This window comes from Coregonus clupeaformis, chromosome 17 (genome assembly GCF_020615455.1).
Source record: "Coregonus clupeaformis isolate EN_2021a chromosome 17, ASM2061545v1, whole genome shotgun sequence".
Classification (NCBI taxonomy): Eukaryota; Metazoa; Chordata; class Actinopteri; order Salmoniformes; family Salmonidae; genus Coregonus; species Coregonus clupeaformis.
In genome coordinates this window covers 9,520,304-9,546,935 of record NC_059208.1, presented here as the reverse complement: position 1 = coordinate 9,546,935, position 26,632 = coordinate 9,520,304, and the positions used below count along the sequence as shown (strand labels likewise).

The following is a 26,632-nucleotide window of genomic DNA, read 5'->3' as shown; positions in this document are numbered from 1 at the left end:
GACCAATAAAATAAGCCTGCAACCCAATAGTTCATTCAGCTCACTAAGTAGCCTTATAAATATACAGTGCCTTCAGAAAGCATTCATACCCCTTAACTTATTCCACATTTTGTTGTGTTATAGCCTGAATTCAAAATTGATTAAAAAATTATAATAATTCACCCATCTACGCACAATACCCCATAATGACAAAGTGAAAACATGTTTATACTTTTTATTCTCGCAAATGTATTGAAAATGGAATACAGAAATATCTCATTTACATAAGTATACACATCACACCCCTGAGTAAATACATGTTAGAATCACCTTTTGGCAGCAATTACAGCTGTGAGTCTTTCTGGGTAAGTCTATAAGAGCTTTCCACACCTGGATTGTACAATATTTGAGTATAAAAATAAATAAATACAGTGGGGGAAAAAAGTTTGGAGTTTGGACAGAACACCACATACAGTGGGGGAAAAAATTATTTAGTCAGCCACCAATTGTGCAAGTTCTCCCACTTAAAAATATTGTGAGAGGCCTGTAATTTTCATCATAGGTACATGTCAACTATGACAGACAAAATTAGATTTTTTTTTCTCCATAAAATCACATTGTAGGATTTTTAATGAATTTATTTGCAAATTATGGTGGAAAATAAGTATTTGGTCAATAACAAAAGTTTCTCAATACTTTGTTATATACCCTTTGTTGGCAATGACACAGGTCAAACGTTTTCTGTAAGTCTTCACAAGGTTTTCACACACTGTTGCTGGTATTTTAGCCCATTCCTCCATGCAGATCTCCTCTAGAGCAGTGATGTTTTGGGGCTGTCGCTGAGCAACACGGACTTTCAACTCCCTCCAAAGATTTTCTATGGGGTTGAGATCTGGAGACTGGCTAGGCCACTCCAGGACCTTGAAATGCTTCTTACGAAGGCACTCCTTCGTTGCCCGGGCGGTGTGTTTGGGATCATTGTCATGCTGAAAGACCCAGCCACGTTTCATCTTCAATGCCCTTGCTGATGGAAGGAGGTTTTCACTCAAAATCTCACGATACATGGCCCCATTCATTCTTTCCTTTACACGGATCAGTCGTCCTGGTCCCTTTGCAGAAAAAACAGCCCCAAAGCATGATGTTTCCACCCCCATGCTTCACAGTAGGTATGGTGTTCTTTGGATGCAACTCAGCATTCTTTGTCCTCCAAACACGACGAGTTGAGTTTTTACCAAAAAAGTTCTATTTTGGTTTCATCTGACCATATGACATTCTCCCAATCCTCTTCTGGATCATCCAAATGCACTCTAGCAAACTTCAGACGGGCCTGGACATGTACTGGCTTAAGCAGGGGGACACGTCTGGCACTGCAGGATTTGAGTCCCTGGCGGCGTAGTGTGTTACTGATGGTAGGCTTTATTACTTTGGTCCCAGCTCTCTGCAGGTCATTCACTAGGTCCCCCCGTGTGGTTCTGGGATTTTTGCTCACCGTTCTTGTGATCATTTTGACCCCACGGGATGAGATCTTGCGTGGAGCCCCAGATCGAGGGAGATTATCAGTGGTCTTGTATGTCTTCCATTTCCTAATAATTGCTCCCACAGTTGATTTCTTCAAACCAAGCTGCTTACCTATTGCAGATTCAGTCTTCCCAGCCTGGTGCAGGTCTACAATTTTGTTTCTGGTGTCCTTTGACAGCTCTTTGGTCTTGGCCATAGTGGAGTTTGGAGTGTGACTGTTTGAGGTTGTGGACAGGTGTCTTTTATACTGATAACAAGTTCAAACAGGTGCCATTAATACAGGTAACGAGTGGAGGACAGAGGAGCCTCTTAAAGAAGAAGTTACAGGTCTGTGAGAGCCAGAAATCCTGCTTGTTTGTAGGTGACCAAATACTTATTTTCCACCATAATTTGCAAATAAATTCATTAAAAATCCTACAATGTGATTTTCTGTCTTTTTTTTCTCAATTTGTCTGTCATAGTTGACGTGTACCTATAATGAAAATTACAGGCCTCTCTCATCTTTTTAAGTGGGAGAACTTGCACAATTGGTGGCTGATTTAAATACTTTTTTTCCCCACTGTATGTATGCACTCACTAAAACTGTAAGTCGCTCTGGATAAGAGCGTCTGCTAAATGACTAAAATGTATTATTCTTTTCAAAATTCTTCAAGCTCTGTCAAATTGGTTGTTGATCATCTAGACAACCATTTTCAAGTCTTACCATAGATTTAAGTCAAAACTGTAACTCTGCCACTCAGGAACATTCGTTGTCTTCTTGGTAAGCAACTCCAGTGTTTTAGGTTATTGTCCTGCTGAAAGGTGAATTCATCTCCCAGTGTCTGGGGGAAAGCCACCACTATGCTTGTGTTGTATTGGATTTTCTCCAAACTGAACACTTTGTATTCAGGACAAAAAGTGAATTGCTTTGCCTCATTTTTTGCAGTATTACTTTAGTGCCGTGTTGCAAACAGGATGCATGTTTTAGAATATTTTTATTCTGTACACTCTGTCAATTAGGAGGTTAGTATTGTGAAGTAACTACAATGTGGTTGATCCATCCTCAGTTTTCTCCTGTCACAGCCATTAAACTCTAACTGTTTTAAAGTCACCATTAGCCTAATAGTGAAATCCTCTCCGGCAACTAAGTTAGGAAGGACGCCAGTATCTTTGTACTGACTGGGTGTATTGATAAACCATCCACAGTGTAATTAATAACTTCACGATGTTCAAAGGGATATTCAATGTCTGCTTTTTTTTCTACCAATACCCTTCTTTGCGAGGCATTGGAAAAACTCCCTGATGTTTGTGGTTGAATCTGTGTTTGAAATTCACTGCTTGACTGAGGGACCTTACAGATAATTGTATGTGTGGGGTACAGAGATGAGGTAGTCATTCGAAAATCATGTTAAACACTATTATTGCAAACAGAGTCCTTGCAACTTATTATGTGATTTGTTAAGCACATTTTTACTCCTGAACTTATTTAGGCTTGCCATAACAAAGGGGTTGAATACTTGAAGACATTTCAGCTTTTCATAAATAAAAACATATCACTTTGACATTATGGGCTATTGTGTGTAGGCCAGTGACTAAAATCTCAATTTAATCCATTTTAAATTCAGGCTGTAACACAACAAAATGTGGGAAAAGTGAACGGGTGTGAATACTTTCTGAAGGCACTGTATCAAGGCATGCAGATTCTTCTGTGGGTATTCGAAAAATGCGGAGCATGTCTTCCCACTGTGATGTGTGTGTGTGTGTGTGTGTGTGTGTGTGTGTGTGTGTGTGTGTGTGTGTGCGTAGCGAGACTTCCTAACCTCCTGCCAAATGTATGACCATATTAGAGACATTTCCACAAAGAATTCCAAAACAAACCCAATTTTCATAAACTCTCATATCTACTGTGTGAAATATCACAGCAGCAACATTTATGACCTGTTGCCACAAGAAAAGGGCAACCAGTGAAGAACAAACACCATTGTAAATACAACCCATATTTATGTTTATTTATTTTCCCATTTGTACTTTAACTCTTTGCACATTTTTACAACACTGTATATATACATAATAACATTTGAAATGTCTTTATTCTTTTGGAACTTCTGAGTGTAATGTTTACTGTTAATTTGTATTGTTTATTTCACTTTTGTTTACTATCTACTTCACTTGCTTTGGCAATGTTAACATACGTTTCCCATGCCAATATGCCATTGAATTGAATTGAGAGAGTGAGTGTAAGTAAGTATTCGGAAAGTATTCACACCCCTTGACTTTTTCAACATTTTGTTACATTACAGCCTTATTCTAAAATTGATTAAATTATTTTTATCCTCATCAATCTACACATAATACCCCATAACTATTCAGACCCTTTGCTATGAGACTCGAAATTGAGCTCCGGTGCATCCTGTTTCCATTGATCATCCTTGAGATGTTTCTACAACTTGATTGGGGTCCACCTGTGGTAAATTGAATTGATTGGACATGATTTGGACAGGCACACACCTGTCTATACAAGGTCCCACAGTTGACAGTGCATTTCAGAGCAAAAACCAAACCAGGTCGAAGGAATTGTCCGTAGAGCACCGAGACAGGATTGTGTCGAGACACAGATCTGGGGAAGGGTACCAAAAAATGTTGCAGCATTGAAGGTCCCCAAGAACACAGTGGCCTCCATCATTCCTAAATGGAAGAAGTTTGGAACCACCAAGACTCTTCCTAGAGCTGGCCGCCCGGCCAAAGAATCGGGGGAGAAGGCCTTGGCCAGGGAGGTGACCAAGAACCTGATGGTCACTCTGACAGAGCTCCAGAGTTCATCTGTGGAGATGGGAGAACCTTCCAGAAGGACAACCATCTCTGCAGCACTCCACCAATCAGGCCTTTATGGTAGAGTGGCCAGACGGAATCCACTCCTCAGTAAAAGGCACATGACAGCCCGCTTGGAGTTTGCCAATAGGCATCTAAAGACTCTCAGACCATGAGAAACAAGATTATCTGGTCTGATGAAACCAAGATTGAACTCTTTGGCCTGAATGCCAAGCGTCACGTCTGGAGGAAACCTGGCACCATCCCTACGGTGAAGCATGGTGGTGGCAGCATGTGGGGATGTTTTTCAGTGGCAGGGACAGGGAGACCAGTCAGGATCGAGGCAAAGATGAACGGAGCGTACAGAGAGATCCTTGATGAAAACCTGCTCCAGAGCGTTCAGGACCTTGCAACAGGACAACAACCCAAAGCACACAGCCAAGACAACGCAGGAGTGGCTTCGGGACAAGTCTCTGAATGTCCTTGAGTGGCCCAGCTGTAGCCCATAGACCTGAAAATAGCTGTGCAATGACACTCTCCATCGAACCTGACAGAGCTTGAGAAGATCTGCAGAGAAGAATGGGGAAAACTCCCCAAATACAGGTGTGCCAAGCTTGTAGTATTATACCCAAGAAGACTTGAGGCTGTAATCGCTGCCAAAGGTGCTTCAACAAAGTACTGAGTAAAGGGTCTGAATACTTATGTAAATGTGATATTTCCGGGTATTTTGTTATTTGCTAACATTTCTAAAAACCTGTTATGGCTTTGTCAATATGGAATATTGTGTGTAGATTGATGAAGGGAATTTAAAAATAAAATCCATTTTAGAATAAGGCTGTAATGTGGAAAAAGTCAAGATGTCTTAATACTTTCCGAATGCACTGTATCTCTGGGTGGAGAGAGGGAGGTACTGTAGAGGCTGATAGATCTCTGGGTAGGTCTTAATGAATAGTCGGCTCTGGAATTCAAGGAGCTCATTTAACATGCTGTTCACCTACGGCACGACATCCACAGCAATCTACACACACACACACACACACACACACACACACACACACACACACACACAGCAGACTGCTTAATGTCAGAGTGTCCTTCAGAGGGGCTCCCTGTCTCCTCCCTGTGAGGCCTGTCTGTATGTCTCTCTCTACCACCCTGTCCTGTCATCTCTCTCCTCTCTTATGTCTCTCTCTCTACCACCCTGTCCTGTCATCTCTCTCCTCTCTTATGTGTCTCTCTCTCTACCACCCTGTCCTGTCATCTCTCTCCTCTCTTATGTGTCTCTCTCTCTACCACCCTGTCCTGTCATCTCTCTCCTCTCTTATGTGTCTCTCTCTCTACCACCCTGTCCTGTCATCTCTCTCCTCTCTTATGTGTCTCTCTCTCTACCACCCTGTCCTGTCATCTCTCTCCTCTCTTATGTGTCGCTCTCTCTACCACCCTGTCCTGTCATCTCTCTCCTCTCTTATGTGTCTGCTCTCTCTACCACCCTGTCCTGTCATCTCTCTCCTCTCTTATGTGTCTCTCTCTCTACCACCCTGTCCTGTCATCTCTCTCCTCTCTTATGTGTCTCTCTCTCTACCACCCTGTCCTGTCATCTCTCTCCTCTCTTATGTGTCTCTCTCTCTACCACCCTGTCCTGTCATCTCTCTCCTCTCTTATGTGTCTCTCTCTCTACCACCCTGTCCTGTCATCTCTCTCCTCTCTTATGTGTCTCTCTCTCTACCACCCCTGTCCTGTCATCTCTCTCCTCTCTTATGTGTCTCTCTCTCTACCACCCTGTCCTGTCATCTCTCTCCTCTCTTATGTGTCTCTCTCTCTACCACCCTGTCCTGTCATCTCTCTCCTCTCTTATGTGTCTCTCTCTCTACCACCCTGTCCTGTCATCTCTCTCCTCTCTTATGTGTCTCTCTCTCTACCACCCTGTCCTGTCATCTCTCTCCTCTCTTATGTGTCTCTCTCTCTACCACCCTGTCCTGTCATCTCTCTCCTCTCTTATGTCTCTCTCTCTACCACCCTGTCCTGTCATCTCTCTCCTCTCTTATGTGTCTCTCTCTCTACCACCCTGTCCTGTCATCTCTCTCCTCTCTTATGTATCTCTCTTTCTCCTTCTCTTTCCCCCGCTCTCTTTCTCCTTTCTTCTCCTCTGTTGCTCTCAAGGGCTGGAATTTATAATGGTGTTTTATGAATGTTCGAGCCCCTTTCCAGAGCTTAAATCGTCACACGTTGGGCTTATTTAGTTTGGCTGTGTTGCTCCACAGTTTCAAATCACAGCCCTAAATCCACAGGGGAGAAGAGTCCTCTGGCAAATGGGGATTGGTTGCAGTATTGTAAAATGTTGAGATGTTTACTTGTCAGAAAGGTCTGGCTAGATTTATGAACTAAATAGGAATATTACGTCTTAAAATATTTTATTCATGATCTTAATCTAAAGGTTAGTACATCTAAATGGAAATACATAATGGTTATTGAAGTTGGGTCATGATGATTATGTCTGTCCTGTGAAGTTCTTCCACCTCCATTGTTTATCCCTCCTTGTTTGTTTCTTCGTTCATCATCCCCCTCTCCTCTCTTCCCTCAGTGAGTCCAACACCATCACCATCTGGAACAATGGTAAAGGCATCCCTGTGGTGGAACACAAAGATGAGAAGATGTACGTTCCCGCTCTCATCTTCGGACACCTCCTCACCTCCAGTAACTACGACGACGAGCAGAAGAAAGTCACAGGTGTGAAAAATCACTCTGAAAACGAGAATCTAATTAATGTTTTAATTATTCTTTGTCCATTTGTGTAATAACATTTCATATGGTTTCGATAAAGCTTTCTACAGAACGTCTAACCTAAAATATTTTCATACTATCTGCTTTTATGATCTCAGCTGAATAGTTTTGTAGTGCCCCTTGCAGTGCTTAGTAACAATACACCGGAATTAGTGAATGACTATAGGTCAATCTCTCCACGAATGAAAGCATGTCTCCCTTCTGTTTTCCTCATAGGTGGAAGGAACGGGTACGGTGCTAAACTCTGCAACATCTTCAGCACAAAGTTCACAGTGGAAACCGCCTGCAAGGAGTACAAACACAGCTTCAAACAGGTACAGACAATGAGAAAGCACAGTGTGATTGAGGTCTGTTGTTTAGTCAACCTTGAAAATAACATTAATCAAACAGCTGAACACCAGTTGATGTTTTGTAGGGGTACAGTATGTGACATATAAGGGGGTGAGTATGAGTTGATTCTCACTGTCGGGTGTGGTCTCACAGGATTCTTCGTTGATATTGTAGGATTCTACATAGTTTTGGGGGATTTCGGTAATTTCTCATAAACCAGATGGTTGTCTTTGTTTGTGTGGTTTGTCCTACAATTGTCACTTTCAGTGAAATGACTCACCTAAATAGTGATAGTTTGTTCAATCAGTTTCATAAGGCTTTTTATTAACTCGTATCTCTTTGATGGAATTTCACAATACAACCTCATGATTCACTCTAGTTTCCTTAACATGTGAAGAATGTAGTACATTTCATGACAGTCTCTCCCCCTTTTTTCTTTCTCTCTCTCCCTCCCTCTCCCCAGACTTGGCAGAACAACATGGGGAAGACGAGCGACCCCAAGATCAAGTTCTTTGACGGGGACGACTTCACGTGCGTGACCTTCCAGCCGGACCTGTCCAAGTTCAAGATGGAGAAGCTGGACAAGGACATCGTGGCTTTGCTCACCAAGAGGGCCTACGACATCGCTGGCTCTTGCAAGGGCGTCAAAGTCATGCTCAACGGGAAGAAACTCCCTGTAAGTCCCCCCATTTATCCGCACATAGTAGGATGGGCTGTCCCATATACACAGACTACGTGCTTGGAAGACCCTGGGCAAAACATTTTGACTTGAAATAAAACGGCTCATTTCATTACACCTGTTTCAATACAATGTCATTTGCTAATAACCTTTCCAGAACCGGAGGCACTATCTAAACCCGGTTTAGGCTCTTCTCACCTGTCCTTTCCCTCTCCTCCCAGGTGACAGGGTTCCGCAGCTATGTGGACCTGTACGTGAAGGACAAGCTGGACGAGGTGGGCGTGGCCCTGAAGGTGGTCAACGAGTCGGTCAACGAGCGCTGGGAGGTGTGTCTCACCATGAGTGAGAAGGGATTCCAACAGATCAGCTTCGTCAACAGTATCGCCACCACCAAGGTAACATCCCCCCAGGGAATGTTCTATTACCAGAACTATACCCTTCCATTTGGAAAACTGTGACTTGACCAATCTAGGAATAATGGACAGAAATGAAGTGTGATTTGCATGTGGAAATATACTGGGATGCGTGTGCATTTTGATGGTATTCACATTTTGGAGTATGACTTGAATCCCTTTCAACCACATCAGACATGTTTTATGTACTACACTGCTTGTTTTGTGCCATTCAGGGTGGCAGACACATTGATTACGTGGTGGACCAGATCGTAGCCAAGCTGATAGAAGTGGTGAAGAAGAAGAACAAAGCTGGTGTCTCAGTCAAACCCTTCCAGGTTAGTTATTACTATCGTATTACTGTGTTATTACTATGTTACTACAATAGTGTTACTAGTAATTACATTGTTACTGGTATAAGAGCAACATAGTGTAACGTTCGGCTACAATCTTAATGCTTTACTTTTGTCTGACTCAGGTGAAGAACCACATCTGGGTGTTTGTGAATGCGTTGATCGAGAACCCGACCTTTGACTCCCAGACCAAGGAGAACATGACCCTCCAGACCAAGAGCTTTGGTTCTAAGTGCCCTCTGTCTGAGAAGTTCATCAGAGCGGTAAGGAGATTCTTCTTCATAAATTACTTTTCTTTAACACAATGAAATATCACTACCTCCTACATGTATACATCCTATGTTGGGCATTTACTCTCCACATACACTGTTTCCTCACAGAGAAAGTCAAGTTATTTAGATTGAATTGATATCATATGATCTCTAAAATCAGTTCCAGGTCCTTTCTTGTGTTTTCGGTTCACCTGGAATATTAAACAATGATCTATCATTCAATTCTTTATTTTGTCTGCAGGCGACCAACTGTGGCATCGTGGAGAGTATCCTGAACTGGGTGAAGTTCAAGGCCCAGACACAACTCAACAAGAAGTGTTCTTCAGTGAAGCACAGCAAGATTAAAGGCATCCCCAAGCTGGACGACGCCAACGATGCCGGTAAGACAACCACAACTACTCTGCTCTGTGTGCATAAGCCCTACGACGTTCCTAATCTACTTATCCACCAAGAGGGCCTCTTTTACCAAATGTTTATATTGAAACTAGTTGAAGACTTTAAAGTAGGATGGGGGAACAGAGCTAGGCGGTTGGGCCCCACCCCATTTTATAAAAGGGGAAACACTAGGTTGTTTAAACACACACTGAACTGCACGTCTTTCTTCCGTCTTCACCCCCAGGTGGTAAACACTCGTCAGAATGCACTCTGATCCTGACTGAGGGTGACTCGGCCAAGTCCCTGGCCGTCTCCGGCCTTGGCGTCATTGGGCGAGATCGCTATGGTGTCTTCCCACTACGAGGAAAGATCCTGAACGTACGAGAGGCCACACACAAACAGGTTAGTGTCTAGAGAGTGGTTAGATAGGGCTGGGAGAGTGTATGAGTGATTACAATCTAAATTATGAATGTATCGAGCATACACCACAATGATAAATAATCTTGTAAACACAAATACTCAAGGGATTTACATAGATCGTTTCCCAAACGTGGCACAAGGACCATTCTGATCAACATAATTTAAAAGTGAATCCAAACTCTTTTAGGTGGAGTCCACTGAGCCAGGGTGGCCCATCCTGCCTATGTCAGGTAGGGAAACACTGACACATCCATTTTTCTCTTTCCCACCAGATCATGGAGAACGCAGAGATCAACAACATCATCAAGATTGTGGGTCTGCAGTACAAGAAGAGCTACGAGGACCCAGAGTCTCTGAGATCCCTACGCTACGGCAAGATCATGATCATGACCGATCAGGTTCTAACACTTAATCAATCCCACCAACGCCTGACGTCTACAATTGACTGATGTCTTGCAATTTTCATCATAATCAATAATTGTAATAACTATGAGCATAAAGCATATTTCATACATTATCCATGTTCAAAGCCTTGTTTTGTGGAAGTTAAACTCTCTTAAGGTTCATCTGAAATGGCGCTATTCCCTATGTAGTATGGTGTAGTGCACCAAATGTAGTGCACTACATATGGAATAGGGTACCATTTTGGACGTACCCTTGGGTCATAACAATCCATACTAATAGTGTGTGTCTTTGTGTTGATTATCTGCTGACAGGATCAAGATGGCTCCCATATCAAGGGTTTGCTCATCAACTTCTTCCATCACAACTGGCCATCCCTGCTCAAACACACCTTCCTGGAGGAGTTCATCACGCCTATCGTCAAAGTAAGACTCACACAGATAATGTCAGCTTATGGCAACTGACTTTAAACTGTTATAACACAAACAATGTTTAGATTGGCATGGCTTAAAGCTAGCAAACATGGTTCTAATGCTGCTTTTAACACTTTCCTGCAGGTGAACAAGAATAAACAGGAGCATGCTTTCTACAGCATTCCAGAGTTTGACGAATGGAAGAAACAGACAGTCAACTTTAAAACCTGGCATATAAAGTACTACAAAGGTTTGTTCATCACATGTGGATAATCCTCCAAACTAACCATTATTGTTAGAAGCTATTCTGTTTCACACTACCGAGGCAATTCGAGCCAAACTGTTCTGTGCTGGCCTGAATATACGCCACCATAGTTGCTGGACCATGCTGAAAATATCTGAGCAAGCTCAGTACAGTTTGGGTTGGCACGATAGTGTGAAAAAGGTTGGAGTGTTTGTTTGTGTTCCAGGTTTGGGTACCAGTACAAGCAAGGAGGCCAAGGAGTACTTTGCAGACATGGAGAAACACCGGATCATGTTCAGATACGCCGGGACAGAGGACGATGCTGCCATCACACTGGTGGGTTTTCCATGGACACCACTTTCTCCTTTTTTCCTGTCATGGTCTTTGAATACTTTCTCATTAAATGGACAGAAAATAGCTAGAAAAGGTAGAAAATCAATTCTAAAATGGCTATACAAATGTATTAATCAAGCTAGTTTTGCTGTCGCACAAAATGTATTACTGCTTTCTTCCGACCTATCAACTCACACAAGATGGTTTTTGACTTTATTTGTCTGTGCTCTGCTTGAGAAATCTTTGCCAAATGGAGAGGGGACTGACAGTGATGTCATTTGACTGACAGTGATCTATCCATTGCTGTCTGTCTCTAGGCATTCAGTAAGAAGAAGACTGACGACAGGAAGGAGTGGCTCACCAACTTCATGGAGGACAGGAGACAGAGGAGGATGCACGGCCTGCCAGAGGTGGGTGGGACTGACTGTGTGACCGACTGGGTTCAAACCCGGATCTCCTGCATGCCAGAAGACTGTTAGCCCGCCTAGCTTAAAGGAAAGATTTACCAATTTGTTTGTTTTATCGTATTTGTGCATCTCTGAGCGATGTTCTATCGATTCCTGGGGTCATTTCATGTTTTCATGTGTATCTGAGCTATTCACCGTTCAAGCAGGCTGAAATACAGCCAGTATAACAAGTTTTGCATACCTCCTATAGTGTAAATCTTCAGGTCTCTACAATGGTTACTCAGCACACAAGTGTGCTTCACTGAAACACCTAGCTTCCATCTGCACTGTGAGAGACAGTCCAGATCATTCACATCAGTGCAGAGGAAGGAAAGGAGAGTAGGGGAAGCAACAAACTATTGAGATGCACCCTGTGAGAGACTGTTGGATGTTGGAGTTTGATTAAAGGAAGAGGATGTAGACTGTTTAGATCTTTCTGTTTTCATAGTCATCTCTCCACCATGGGAGTTACTTTATCACCGCTTGTTTAGAGTCTTCTAGCTGGCTCCTTTGATTCACAAGAATCTGATGATTTCAGTGTTCCTCAGATATCCCCAAAAACGGCCTGGTTATGTTGTTGACGTTTAGTAAATTACTCTCTTTACTGTTATCACTGATTTAAAGTAGTGGCTGCTTTCTCCATGTGAATCCCATCAGAGCCAGGTCTAAAACTGATAACATCAGAGCACTGCTTCAGGTCTGTTTATTTCTGTCTCATCCTACAGCAATACCTGTATGGAACACAGTTTTGTAATTGACTCTGTTGCTGTCGGTGGCTGATGCAAAGTAGACACCGCTCTCCTATGTGGTACTGAAAAGACCATAACAACATCATAGCCCTGATTCAAGTCACTTTACGTTTCATCCTCCATCTCTTTTATCATCCCCACTCAGCAATACCTGTACGGCACGCAGGCGAAACACCTCTCCTACAACGACTTCATCAACAAAGAACTCATCCTCTTCTCCAACTCTGACAACGAGAGATCCATCCCATCCTTAGTCGACGGTACGTATGCAGCGATGCACTAGACTAGCTATCTCCCTGAACATTCTCTGTCTTTCTAGCTTTTGTTGTTGTGTTTGTTGTCAAATGGCTTTTGAAGTTTAAAGGAAATGAAAAGCCTGGAAACTTGTCGTTAAACTGTCCTCTGGATGTACTGTTTGTGTGCGATGTGGTCCCCTTTTGATGATGGCGTGTATAATGATTTGTTTAATTCAATCCCCATTAGCTGTTTTGTTGCAACACCTAATCCTCCTGCGGTCCACTTGTGATCCCCTTTTGAAGATGTGTGTGTGTGGTGTGGTCCCCTTTTGATGATGTCATGTGTGTCTATGTGTGCAGGTCTGAAGCCAGGTCAGAGGAAGGTACTGTTCACCTGTATGAAGAGGAATGATAAGCGGGAGGTGAAGGTGGCTCAGCTGGCTGGTTCAGTAGCAGAGATGTCTGCCTACCATCACGGAGAGGTGCTACACTCTTACAGAACTCAAGAAAATATACTTACAGAGCTATATAAAAATATACTTACAGAGCTATAGAAAATATACTCACAGAGCTATATGAAATATGCTTACAGAGCTATATGAAATATACTTACAGAGCTATATGAAATATACTTACAGAGCTATATGAAAATATACTTACAGAGCTATATGAAAATATACTTACAGAGCTATAGAAAATATACTCACAGAGCTATATGAAATATGCTTACAGAGCTATATGAAATATACTTACAGAACTATATAAAAATATACTCACAGAGCTATATGAAATATGCTTACAGAGCTATATGAAATATACTTACAGAGCTATATGAAATATACTTACAGAGCTATATGAAAATATACTTACAGAGCTATATGAAAATATACTTACAGAGCTATAGAAAATATACTCACAGAGCTATATGAAATATGCTTACAGAGCTATATGAAATATACTTACAGAACTCAAGAAAATATACTTACAGAGCTATATAAAAATATACTTACAGAACTATATAAAAATATACTTACAGAGCTATATGAAATATGCTTACAGAGCTATATGAAATATACTTACAGAGCTATATGAAATATACTTACAGAGCTATATGAAAATATACTTACAGAGCTATATGAAAATATACTTACAGAGCTATATAAAATATACTCACAGAGCTATATGAAATATGCTTACAGAGCTATATGAAATATACTTACAGAACTCAAGAAAATATACTCACAGAGCTATATAAAAATATACTTACAGAGCTATAGAAAATATACTCACAGAGCTATATGAAATATGCTTACAGAGCTATATGAAATATACTTACAGAACTATAGAAAATATACTTACACAGCTATATGAAATATACTTAGAGAGCTCTATAAAAATATACTTACAGAACTATAGAAAATATACTCACAGAGCTATATGAAATATGCTTACAGAGCTATATGAAATATACTTACAGAACTATAGAAAATATACTCACAGAGCTATATGAAATATGCTTACAGAACTATAGAAAATATACTTACAGAGCTATATGAAATATACTTAGAGAGCTCTATAAAAATATACTTACAGAACTATAGAAAATATACTCACAGAGCTATATGAAATATGCTTACAGAGCTATATGAAATATACTTACAGAACTATAGAAAATATACTCACAGAGCTATATGAAATATACTTACAGAGCTATATGAAATATACAGTTGAAGTCAGAAGTTTACATACACTTAGGTTGGAGTCATTAAAACTCGTTTTTCCACCACTCCACAAATTTCTTGTTAACAAACTATAGTTTTGGCAAGTCGGTTAGGACATCTACGTTGCATGACACAAGTAATTTTTCCAACACTTGTTTACAGACAGATTATTTCACTTATAATTCACTGTATCACAATTCCAGTGGGTCAGAAGTTTACATACACTAAGTTGACTGTGCCTTTAAACAGCTTGGAAAATTCCAGAAAATGATGTCATGGCTTTAGAAGCTTCTGATAGGCTAATTGACATCATTTGAGTCAATAGGAGGTGTACCTGTGGATGTATTTCAAGGCCTACCTTCAAACTCAGTGCCTCTTTGCTTGACGTCATGGGAAAATCAAAAGAAATCAGCCAAGACCTCCTCAAGTCTGGTTCATCCTTGGGAGCAATTTCCAAACGCCTGAAGGTACCACATTCATCTGTACAAACAATAGTAGGCAAGTATAAACACCATGGGACCATGCAGCCGTCATACCGCTCAGGAAGGAGACGCGTTCTGTCTCCTAGAGATGAATGTACTTTGGTGCGAAAAGTGCAAATCAATCCCAGAACAACAGCAAAGGACCTTGTGAAGATGCTGGAGGAAACAGGTACAAAAGTATCTATATCCACAGTAAAACGAGTCCTATATCGACATAACCTGAAAGGCCGCTCAGCAAGGAAGAAGCCACTGCTCCAAAACCGCCATAAAAAAGCCAGACTATGGTTTGCAACTGCACATGGGGACAAAGATCGTACCTTTTGGAGAAATGTCCTCTGGTCTGATGAAACAAAAATAGAACTGTTTGGCCATAATGACCATCGTTATGTTTGGAGGAAAAAGGGGACGGCTTGCAAGCCGAAGAACACCATCCCAACCGTGAAGCACGGGGGTGGCAGCATCATGCTGTGGGTGCTTTGCTGCAGGAGGGACTGTTGCACTTCACAAAATAGATGGCATCATGAGGAAGGAAAATTATGTGGATATATTCAAGCAACATCTCAAGACATCAGTCAGGAAGTTAAAGCTTGGTCGCAAATGGGTCTTCCAAATGGACAATGACCCCAAGCATACTTCCAAAGTTGTGGCAAAATGACTTAAGGACAACAAAGTCAAGGTATTGGAGTGGCCATCACAAAGCCCTGACCTCAATCCTATAGAAAATTTGTGGGCAGAACTGAAAAAGCGTGTGCGAGCAAGGTGGCCTACAAACCTGACTCAGTTACACCAGCTTTGTCAGGAGGAATGGGCCAAAATTCACCCAACCTATTGTGGGAAGGTTGTGGAAGGCTACCCAAAACGTTTGACCCAAGTTAAACAATTTAAAGGCAATGCTACCAAATACTAATTGAGTGTATGTAAACTTCTGACCCACTGGGAATGTGATGAAAGAAATAAAAGCTGAAATAAATTATTCTCTCTACTATTATTCTGATATTTCACATTCTTAAAATAAAGTGGTGATCCTAACTGACCTAAGACAAAGCATTTTTACTAAGATTAAATGTCAGGAATTGTGAAAAACTTAGTTTAAATGTATTTGGCTAAGGTGTATGTAAACTTCCGACTTCAACTGTACTTACAGAGCTATATGAAATATACTCACAGAACTATAGAAAATATACTTAGTTATCTTCTACTAAATCAATACAGTCTGAAGATACTGGGTACTCCACACAAAACATTGTTTTGACACGTGTGCCTCTGTATGTGTGTAATCATCCAGCAATCCCTGTTGATGACGATTGTGAACTTGGCCCAGAACTTTGTGGGCAGCAACAACGTGAACATCCTGCAGCCGCTGGGTCAGTTTGGTACCCGCATCAACGGGGGCAAGGACGCTGCCAGCCCCCGTTACATCTTCACCATGCTCAGGTAAGGCCTCCGAGGGTCAAAGGTCAAAACAGAATTGTGCTAGCAATTTGATTAGTCTACTTATTGTATGATTTGTATGGGCCATTGGGCCATCCTGAAGTGCAGTCATACCTGTTTTTTTGTTTTGTTTTTTAAAGGTTAATGATACATTTAATGTTAACTTTGTTTATACATTACCTTTCATAAAACACACTCAAAATGCCACTTCCTCAGTCCCCTGGCCAAGATGTTGTTCCCAGCGGTAGACTCCAGCCTGCTGAAGTTCCTGTTCGATGACAACCAGAAGGTGGAGCCAGAGTGGTACATCCCCATCCTCCCTATGGTGCTGGTGAACGGGGCCGAGGGCATCGGGACGGGCTGGGCCTGCAAGATCCCCAACTACGACCATAGAGAGATAGTCAACAACCTCTACCGCATGCTTAACATGCAGGACCCTCTGCCCATGGTATACATTTAGATGTTTGAAACTTAATTGATTACATAAGATAAGATCAACTCTATTGTCCCAGAGGGGAAATTTGTCTTGGACATACAAGCAGCCCTATTGTCCATTTGGTCTAAGAATTGTATTGCTAAAAACATATAAACTCAGATAATATTTTTGTAGATCGATACCATTATACATTAAAACCTTTTGCTAAAACACTTGTCATTTTTGAGTAGAACTGGATAAACCACCAACTTTCTGTCAGTTATAATCCAGATTTAATCCTATAGGTAATGTACAGTTTCATAATAACGGCTGACTGAATATTCCTACCCCTCTCTCCTCTCCCAGCTGCCCAGCTATAAGAACTTTAAAGGAGTGATCCATGAGTTGGGCCAGAACCAGTACATGGTCAGTGGAGAGATCTCTGTCCTGGACAAGAACACCATTGAGATCACTGAGCTGCCCGTTCGCACCTGGACACAGGTACACTATATCACACCTGTTCAGCACTTCTGGTCATCCAGTTGCTTTGACTGAATTAATAAATGAATGAAGGAGATGTTGACATGTTGTTTCTATGCTGTGATATTGTTTGTTAGTTCTTGTAATGGACTATCCCTCCCTACCTCCCCTACCTCCCTCCAGGCCTACAAGGAGTCTGTACTAGAGCCCATGCTCCAGGGGACAGAGAAGACTCCAGCTCTGATCAATGACTATAAGGAGTACCACACGGACCAAACCGTCAAGTTTGTTGTCCGCATGTCAGAGGAGAAGTTGGCCCAGGCAGAGGCTGCAGGACTACATAAAGTCTTCAAGCTACAGTCCAGCCTCACCTGCAACTCCATGGTTAGTACCACTCCTCAAATCTGGGTCCTATTCACTAGGCACCAAACTGAAGAAAACGGACTGAAACAGGGAGAAACTACCTGAACTTGTCCAATGATAAATGCTTGTTTTCATTATCCATTGCAAAACATTTTCCTACTTTGTGCCCTATACGAGTCCCTACTCTGTATTTGAGTTGAACTGATACCTGTATTGACTCACATTGTTGATTCATTATACACACCTCTTTGGATGAAGTGCTGTTTTGTGTGTGTATATAGAGCACTCCTCTTATAGGAATCACATCTGTCCGGGATGACGGGATTCTTTGGAATTAATCTTTCATCTTAAAGTGAAGAACAATTTTAAGTGTTCCATGATTTTTAACCAGTTTTTTTTATATTGTGGAAATGAGAGGTATCTAAAGTAGTTGCTCTTCTACCCTCAGGTGTTGTTTGACCACATGGGCTGTCTGAAGAGGTATGATTCGGTCCAGGACATTCTCAAGGAGTTCTTTGAGCTGCGGTTGCACTACTACAAGCTGAGGAAGGACTGGCTAGTGGGGAGCCTGGGGGCGGAGGCTTCCAAACTGTCCAATCAGGCACGATTTGTGCTGGAGAAGATTGAAGGAAAGATCACAATCGGTGAGAGTTTTACCTGCATATCTCTCTCTCTCTTTCAAAGGGAAGGAAAGCTCTCTCAATTCTTATTTTAGTTTGCAATTTGGAATAGAATACTGATCTATTAATGTTTGTCTACAGAGAACAAGTCTAAGAGGGAACTGATCAGGATGCTGGTGCAGAAAGGCTTTGAGTCTGACCCCGTTGCGGCATGGACCAAGGCACAGGAAAAGGTACTGTTAGCATCCTGCCACTGTCCAACATTCAGCCCTGTGATTGGCTGAGACCGCTTGACGCTTTAAAACCCTGTATTCTGATTGGACTATGTGTCTTCCTGCTCTCTCCCTATAGGCTCTGGAGGAGGACGATCGTGATGGTAACGACAGTGACAGCTCTGTGGACTCTGGGTCGTCGTCGGGACCAAACTTCAACTACATCCTCAACATGCCTCTGTGGTGCCTGTCCAAGGAGAAGGTGGACGAGCTGCTCCGACAGAGAGACATCAAGGTGCTGACTCAGAGAGGAAGGGTGTAGACACCCGACTGTCAAGGACTTGCAATTCAATTCAATAGATCTTTATTGTCCCCAAAAGGCTATTAATTTGCAGCAACATTACACAAGTAGGCAATGTCTGAGTGTCTCTTTTCTAACGGTTGTGTGTGTTTTGTTCTTGGAGCATAGTGAGTGCATATCTGTACTTTTTTAGTATGTGTATGTGGTCCTGGTGGGAAATGAACCCACAACCTTGGTGTTGCTAGCGCCACATATTTTATCAACTGAGTGTGTGTTGTTCAACAGAAAGGAGAGTTGAATGAGCTGCAGAGGAAGTCTCCAGAAGACCTGTGGAAGGAGGACCTGGCTGTCTTCATTGAAGAACTGGATGTGAGTTGTGCTAGCGCTACATGTAGTGGTGCCACTCCTCTCTGAGTCACTGCTTAAGAGACTACTGTGATTTATACCTACTAGTGTGAGACTGCTTTTGTTGAGGAGAAGTCGGGTACCTTCAAGGTTTCTTTCTCCTGGCCTTACTAAAGGCAGATCTATTTGTAGAAAAAAAAAAGTGGGATTTATTTTGTTTGGGTTTTATTATCTCCTTTCACTGTAAACCGTCAACATTGATGTCACCTCAATACAAGTGACTTACACGATTTACAAAAGGTGACAGGTGTATTCTCTCCTCGTGTGTGTGACAGAAAATCGAGGCCCAGGAGCAAGCAGACATGAGTGCAGGTAAAGGTACCAAGCTGGTGAAGGGCAAGGTGGGCAAGCCCAAGGTTAAGAAACTCCACCTGGAGGAGACGTTACCCTCGCCATACGGCCGCAGGGTCGTACCCACCATCACACAGGCCATGAAGACTGACGCCTCCAAGAAGATGATCAAGAAGAAGAAGGTAACACATTTCGTTTTTTAAATGGATTATGCCTCATTGTTAAAGGCCCAGTCTGTGATATTTTATGACAATTTCGCTCATTTTATTTGGTAATTTATACCCATTGATTCTTGAAGAATATCACGTATCAATGCCTTATGAGGTTAGTTCAACTGTATAACTCCCATCATAGCACAAAATAAAACTCAATTGTTTGCATTGGTCTCAGTGTGTTTTCAGGCTGTAGACATGACATACAGTGGGGGAAAAAAGTATTTAGTCAGCCACCAATTGTGCAAGTTCTCCCACTTAAAAAGATGAGAGAGGCCTGTAATTTTCATCATAGGTACATGTCAACTATGACAGACAAATTGTGGCAAAAAAACTCCAGAAAATCACATTGTAGGATTTTTAATGAATTTATTTGCAAATTATGGTGGAAAATAAGTATTTGGTCACCTACAAACAAGCAAGAATTCTGGCTCTCACAGACCTGTAACTTCTTCTTTAAGAGGCTCCTCTGTCCTCCACTCGTTACCTGTATTAATGGCACCTGTTTGAACTTGTTATCAGTATAAAAGACACCTGTCCACAACCTCAAACAGTCACACTCCAAACTCCACTATGGCCAAGACCAAAGAGCTGTCAAAGGACACCAGAAACAAAATTGTAGACCTGCACCAGGCTGGGAAGACTGAATCTGCAATAGGTAAGCAGCTTGGTTTGAAGAAATCAACTGTGGGAGCAATTATTAGGAAATGGAAGACATACAAGACCACTGATAATCTCCCTCGATCTGGGGCTCCACGCAAGATCTCACCACGTGGGGTCAAAATGATCACAAGAACGGTGAGCAAAAATCCCAGAACCACACGGGGGGACCTAGTGAATGACCTGCAGAGAGCTGGGACCAAAGTAACAAAGCCTACCATCAGTAACACACTACGCCGCCAGGGACTCGAATCCTGCAGTGCCAGACGTGTCCCCCTGCTTAAGCCAGTACATGTCCAGGCCCGTCTGAAGTTTGCTAGAGTGCATTTGGATGATCCAGAAGAGGATTGGGAGAATGTCATATGGTCAGATGAAACCAAAATAGAACTTTTTGGGAAAAACTCAACTCGTCGTGTTTGGAGGACAAAGAATGCTGAGTTGCATCCAAAGAACACCATACCTACTGTGAAGCATGGGGGTGGAAACATCATGCTTTGGGGCTGTTTTTCTGCAAAGGGACCAGGACGACTGATCCGTGTAAAGGAAAGAATGAATGGGGCCATGTATCGTGAGATTTTTAGTGAAAACCTCCTTCCGTCAGCAAGGGCATTGAAGATTAAACGTGGCTGGGTCTTTCAGCATGACAATGATCCCAAACATGCCCGGGCAACGAAGGAGTGCCTTCGTAAGAAGCATTTCAAGGTCCTGGAGTGGCCTAGCCAGTCTCCAGATCTTAACCCCATAGAAAATCTTTGGAGGGAGTTGAAAGTCTGTGTTGCCCAGCGACAGCCCCAAAACATCACTGCTCTAGAGGAGATCTGCATGGAGGAATGGGCCAAAATACCAGCAACAGTGTGTGAAAACCTTGTGAAGACTTACAGAAAACGTTTGACCTGTGTCATTGCCAACAAAGGGTATATAACAAAGTATTGAGAAACTTTTGTTATTGACCAAATACTTATTTTCCACCATAATTTGCAAATAAATTCATAAAAAATCCTACAATGTGATTTTCTGGATTTTTTTTCTCTCATTTTGTCTGTCATAGTTGACGTGTACCTATGATGAACATTTTTAAGTGGGAGAACTTGCACAATTGGTGGCTGACTAAATACTTTTTTCCCCCACTGTATCGCTGTGTGTGTGTTGTCCTCAGGGTGATGCGGACCTGGTGATGAAACTGGAGTTTGATGATGAGATGGGAGTGCTGGGGTCAGACGGAGGAACAGGGGAGAACTCCCTCAACTCATCCTCTAATACACCAGCCCCGGCCCCGGCCTCAGCCAAGCCCAAGGCCCCTCGGATCAAACGGGAGAAGAAGGAGCCAGGTCAGCAGATATTCCATTCTCCTTTCATATGTCTGTCATCTTATTGAGATGGGTTCAGTCATGAATTGGGGGAGAGGGGGAGACAGCTGAGAGGGATACACAGTGAGGAAGGTGGTGGACACAAGGATTTTATCCCCACCTCTTGGGGCAATTCGTATATGGGAGTCAGAAGTGCTACCTCTAGAGCAAACTTTGTTAATTTATGTTAATCACACATGAACTCTCACACATCGACACAGTTTCAGGACTTCATGGCTATTAAATGAAAGATACAAATTGGAATGAATAAACCCTTTTCTCTATATCAGGTGCTCCCAGAGCCAGGAAACCCCCAGCACTCAAAGGAGCATCTGGTAAGAAGGTGAAGAAGCGTAACCCCTGGTCGGAGGACGAGTCCAAATCAGAGAGCGACCTGGAGGACAGTGAACCTGTGGTCATCCCCCGAGACATCAAGTCACAACGGGCCTCAGGTAACCACTTACAGTGCCTTCGGAAAGTATTCAGACCCCTTGACTTTTTCCACATTTTGTTAGGTTACAGCCTTATTCTAAAATTGATTAAATTGTTTTTTTCCCCTCATCAATCTACACACAATACCCCATAATGACAAAGCAAAAACAAATTTGTATAAATTTTTGCTAATTTATAAAAAATTAAAAAATAAGATCACATTTACGTAAGTATTCAGACCCTTTACTCAGTACTTTGTTGAAGCACCTTTGGCAGCGATTACAGCCTCAAGTCTTCTTGGGTATGACGCTACAAGCTTGGCATACCTGTATTTGGGGAGTTTCTCCCATTCTTCTCTGCATATCCTCTCAAGCTCTGTCAGGTTGGATGGGGAGCGTTGCTGCACAGCTATTTCCAGGTCTCTCCAGAGATGTTCGATCGGGTTCAAGTCCAGGCTTTGGCTGGGCCACTCAAGGACATTCAAAGACTTGTCCCGAAGCCACTCCTGCGTTGTCTTGGCTGTGTGCTTAGGGTCGTTGTCCTGTTGGAAGGTGAACCTTTACCCCAGTCTGAGGTCCTGAGCACTCTGGAGCAGGTTTTCATCAAGGATCTCTCTGTACTTTGCTCAGTTCATCTTTCCCTCGATCTTGACTAGTCTCCCAGTCCCTGCCGCTGAAAAACATCCCCACAGCATAATGCTGCCACCACCATGCTTCACCATTGGGATGGTGCCAGGTTTCCTCCAGACGTGACGCTTGGCATTCAGGCCGAAGAGTTCAATCTTGGTTTCATCAGACCATGTGCATTTTACTGAGGAGTGGTATCCGTCTGGCCACTCTACCATAAAGGCCTGATTGGTGGAGTGCTGCATAGATGGTTGTCCTTCTGGAAGGTTCTCCCATCTCCACAGAGGAACTCTAGAGCTCAGTCAGAGTGATCATCAGGTTCTCCCTGATTGGTCCCTGAGGCCATTTTGAAATGTTTAAAAGCCTCATTCCTTCTTATTTCTGTAAAACCCTGAATAATGCCAAAGCCGAAACACGTTGGTTCTTCTGCAATAAAACACACACAGACACACACACACACTTATAATGAACTTTGTCTGTTCCTCAGCGGCCAAGCCCAAGTACACCTTTGATTTCAGTGAGGAAGAGGATGGAGGAGAGGAAGAGGAGGAGGATGATGATGATGCTGATGCTGCGTCCTCACCAGCCCGGCCCTGCAAAGACGACTTCACCGCCTCCTCCGAGACTAAAGACCGATACAGCGACGATGACGAGGATGATGAAGATATCTTCCCACCGCCCAAACAGACCACCATCAACATCTCACCAGCGAAGGAGAAGGAACCAGAGAGTATATTCTCCCCCTCCAAATCAGCCTTCTCCTCTGAAAAGAGCAATGACAGTGGTGAGTTCACACTACAAGCTCAGCATGTTTGCCTTGTCATGTGCTTTCTTTGTCATGTGGTCCTCTGTAGCTCAATTGGTAGAGCATGGCGCTTGTAACGCCAGGGTAGTGGGTTCGATCCCCGGGACCACCCATACGTAAAAATGTATGCGCACATGACTGTAAATCGCTTTGGATAAAAGTGTCTGCTAAATGGCATATTATTATTATATTATTATTTAGTAAAAGGTTAAAGATGTTTACGATCTTGTCGTTATTTCAAGTCTTGTGTGTTTGTCTATGAAAAAGGACTGTGTGTAAATAAGCTCCTAGTCCCAGTGTTCATCTGAGGGTTAATGTCTGTTACTCTTCTCTTCCAGATGATCTGAATTTGGACAGTGACGGGGAAGACAAGGCCTTCTCCTCATACTACAGCAGCTCTGCTTTCGACAAACCTGTCCCAGCTAAGAAAGGTAACGCACAGAACCATATAATGTATCCATCTACAGTCTGGCCACATTAAACAGATGTACACTTTGGAGAATTAAATAATGGTCTGGTTACTTAAAACAGAACGATAGGGAGGTTGGTTGGGGAGGATGGGTGGGTGTACACCGTGACCGTCCATTTACATTTACATTTTAGTCATTTAGCAGACGCTCTTATCCAGAGCGACTTACAGTTAGTGCATACATCATTTTATTTTTTTATACTGTCCCCCCGTGGGAATTGAACCCACAACCCTGGCATTGCAAACGCCATGCTCTACCAACTGAGCTACATCCCTGCCGGCCATTCCCTCCCCTACCCTGGACGACGCTGGGCCAATTGTGCGCCGCCCCATGGGTCTCCCGGTCACGGCCGGCTACGACAGAGCCTGGATTTGAACCAGGATCTCTAGTGGCACAGCTAGCACTGCAATGCAGTGCCTTAGACCACTGCGCCACTCGGGAGGTGTTTAAAAGCCTCATTCCAAAGGTTGTGTTTTTGAGTCACGTCGGGGACAACTGTAGCATTTTAGCTAACCCTTCCCAAACCATAACCTAATTCTCATTACCTTCTACGGAAATTCTCCTAACCTTTGTTGTTAGTTCTCCTAACCTTTGTCGTTAGGAATGACACAACAAGCAGCCTGGTCTCAGCCAGACTTATAATACTATAAGTCCTCCAAGACGTATGATATTGTGTGGCCGCTATTACATTCATAACGTAACATATTATATACTAAATGGACAGACTCAAATTTACCTCCCAAATCTTACGAGTTTCCCTGAGGACAGGTTGCGATCTATGACTCTGGTAACACACACATCTGCCACTAGAGGGAGCACTAATGCAAATCACACTACCAACATGGGTTAAAAAGATACTGATAATGTTGTTGATGCTGCTGCTGAATGTAGTGCACTATATAGGGAATAGGGTGCCTTTTTAGACGCAGTCATGGTGTCTTGCTGAGATCCATATTGGTATTGATTGGCTCACTCTCTGTTACTCACAGCAGCTAAGAATGCAACTCCCAAACCCAGGAAAGCACCAGCACCCAAAGCGCCACCCAAACAGAAGCTGGACACGTCCGTCTGGGACTCGGACTCCGATACCGACTCCAAGAAGCCTGCACCAGCACTCAAAGGTGTACATGCTTACCTCACAATGACCAGTGGAGAATCAGTCACCATACATTTCTCTATGAATATAAAAGATTGACATAGTGTAAACTGACTATAACAGGGATCTCCAACTCCGTTCCTGGAGAGCTACTAGGTGTGCAGGTTTATAATCCAGCTCTTCAGTAGCACGCCTGTTTAAAATCTTCACCTATTCATCTTCAGTCTGAATCAGGTGTGTTACTGCAGGGTTTGAATGAAAGCCTGCACACCCAGTAGCTCTTCAGGACCGAAATGTTGAAAAACCCTGGACTGTAGCTTGTTCTCTATGAACATATAATCTGTTCTGAGTATAACCGTAATATTAACTGAGTGTAACCTGGTTATGAACTGAGTGTAACCTGGTTATGAACTGAGTGTAACCTGGGTGTGTTTCTCCTGACCTGTGCAGGTAAAGGCGGAGGGAGGAAGAGGAAGCAGTCTGGATCTGAAGAGGATGATTTCAGTCCCAAGAAAGCTCCTGGGAAAGCACCCAAATCCCCCGCCAGCAGGGTACGATGTGTGTGTGTGTGTGTCATTTGAATCATATAGGATATAAGAAGATACTGAAAAAACTAAGACTGTAATAACCATACAGGATACTTAGTGTCTTCTCTTGTCTTCCCCCTGTGTAGAAGCCATCAAAGAAAGCAGCCGCGGCCTCGCCCCCCATGTCAGATGATGATGATGACGTGGACTCCAACCGTTTCAGCCAATCCAGCGTGGCGTCCCGAGAACGACCGGGCAGAGGCAGGGCCAAGAAGGAAGTGAAGTACTTTGTTGAGTCAGGGTCAGACGACGATCAGTACGACATGTTCGACTAGACCATGGAATCTCTCCCACACACAGGCTCTGTTCCAATGCTATTGAAATGCTTCCTCCCTCCCTTGAAGTAATCACAGATCTTCATTGGTTGGACTGGGGAAAGTAATAGGTTGGTACCCTTGTTTTCACCTATCCAATCACTTACTATCTGTGATCACCTCCAGGAAATCAGAAAGGATGGATTTTTAAACAATTTGAACAGAGCTATTTACACACCGCTTGAGTAATTTGTCACGTGCATCCTTCCTTCTTCACTTCCTAGAATAAATAATGTGAGAGGTGGGGATAGGTGTAGCAGTGGTTTGTATACCTATCCAGTCATGTCCGATCAGGAAGGAAGGACTTCGTTTTGAAGTATTCAACCAGAACCAGACACATGCTCGTGGAAATGCCCGTGCCGCAGACTTTTGTACACCCCCCTCCTCCTCTTTTATTTTATTTTAATGGTGATGTTTAATGCTTTCTACTGTGTAGGTGTTTTACACTTTTTATTATACATACAATACAATTTTGTTTTTTTATTATTACCATGGAAATGTTCTGTATTTGTCCTAAGCAGCTTTTAGAAGTTAGGAACGCGGTGCTTCAGCACATTTTAACTGTTAAAAAGTAAACAAGAGACATTGTACCTTTTTGAACAAGAACTTGGAAGTAAACAATGAAATGTAAATTATTCTCTGGCCGTTGGGTTT

The 26,632-nt window shown here is 42.7% G+C and overlaps 1 protein-coding gene across 3 annotated transcripts in view; it reads left to right on the top strand.

Annotated features, from left to right (window-relative positions):
- The window catches only part of LOC121586559 (DNA topoisomerase 2-beta-like), a 42,193-nt gene extending 15,830 nt beyond the window's left edge, over positions 1-26,363 (top strand). For 2 of the 3 annotated variants that reach the window (XM_041903335.2, XM_041903332.2), the window contains exons 5-35: positions 6,866-7,011; positions 7,282-7,379; positions 7,859-8,071; positions 8,296-8,469; positions 8,703-8,804; positions 8,945-9,082; positions 9,333-9,471; positions 9,711-9,868; positions 10,159-10,284; positions 10,603-10,713; positions 10,846-10,951; positions 11,172-11,281; positions 11,596-11,688; positions 12,619-12,733; positions 13,070-13,191; positions 16,198-16,346; positions 16,560-16,791; positions 17,125-17,259; positions 17,422-17,622; positions 18,050-18,245; positions 18,363-18,454; positions 18,573-18,728; positions 19,020-19,103; positions 19,415-19,612; positions 21,459-21,630; positions 21,939-22,100; positions 23,194-23,490; positions 23,850-23,942; positions 24,971-25,102; positions 25,528-25,628; positions 25,751-26,363. In XM_041903335.2, coding sequence (XP_041759269.2) covers positions 6,866-7,011; positions 7,282-7,379; positions 7,859-8,071; positions 8,296-8,469; positions 8,703-8,804; positions 8,945-9,082; positions 9,333-9,471; positions 9,711-9,868; positions 10,159-10,284; positions 10,603-10,713; positions 10,846-10,951; positions 11,172-11,281; positions 11,596-11,688; positions 12,619-12,733; positions 13,070-13,191; positions 16,198-16,346; positions 16,560-16,791; positions 17,125-17,259; positions 17,422-17,622; positions 18,050-18,245; positions 18,363-18,454; positions 18,573-18,728; positions 19,020-19,103; positions 19,415-19,612; positions 21,459-21,630; positions 21,939-22,100; positions 23,194-23,490; positions 23,850-23,942; positions 24,971-25,102; positions 25,528-25,628; positions 25,751-25,939 — 4,540 coding nt within the window. In that variant the 3' untranslated portion in view covers positions 25,940-26,363. The remainder of the gene's footprint in view (positions 1-6,865; positions 7,012-7,281; positions 7,380-7,858; positions 8,072-8,295; positions 8,470-8,702; positions 8,805-8,944; positions 9,083-9,332; positions 9,472-9,710; positions 9,869-10,158; positions 10,285-10,602; positions 10,714-10,845; positions 10,952-11,171; positions 11,282-11,595; positions 11,689-12,618; positions 12,734-13,069; positions 13,192-16,197; positions 16,347-16,559; positions 16,792-17,124; positions 17,260-17,421; positions 17,623-18,049; positions 18,246-18,362; positions 18,455-18,572; positions 18,729-19,019; positions 19,104-19,414; positions 19,613-21,458; positions 21,631-21,938; positions 22,101-23,193; positions 23,491-23,849; positions 23,943-24,970; positions 25,103-25,527; positions 25,629-25,750) is intronic. The other variant, XM_041903334.2, reaches the window with a different exon arrangement.
- Positions 26,364-26,632: the final 269 nt, after the last annotated feature.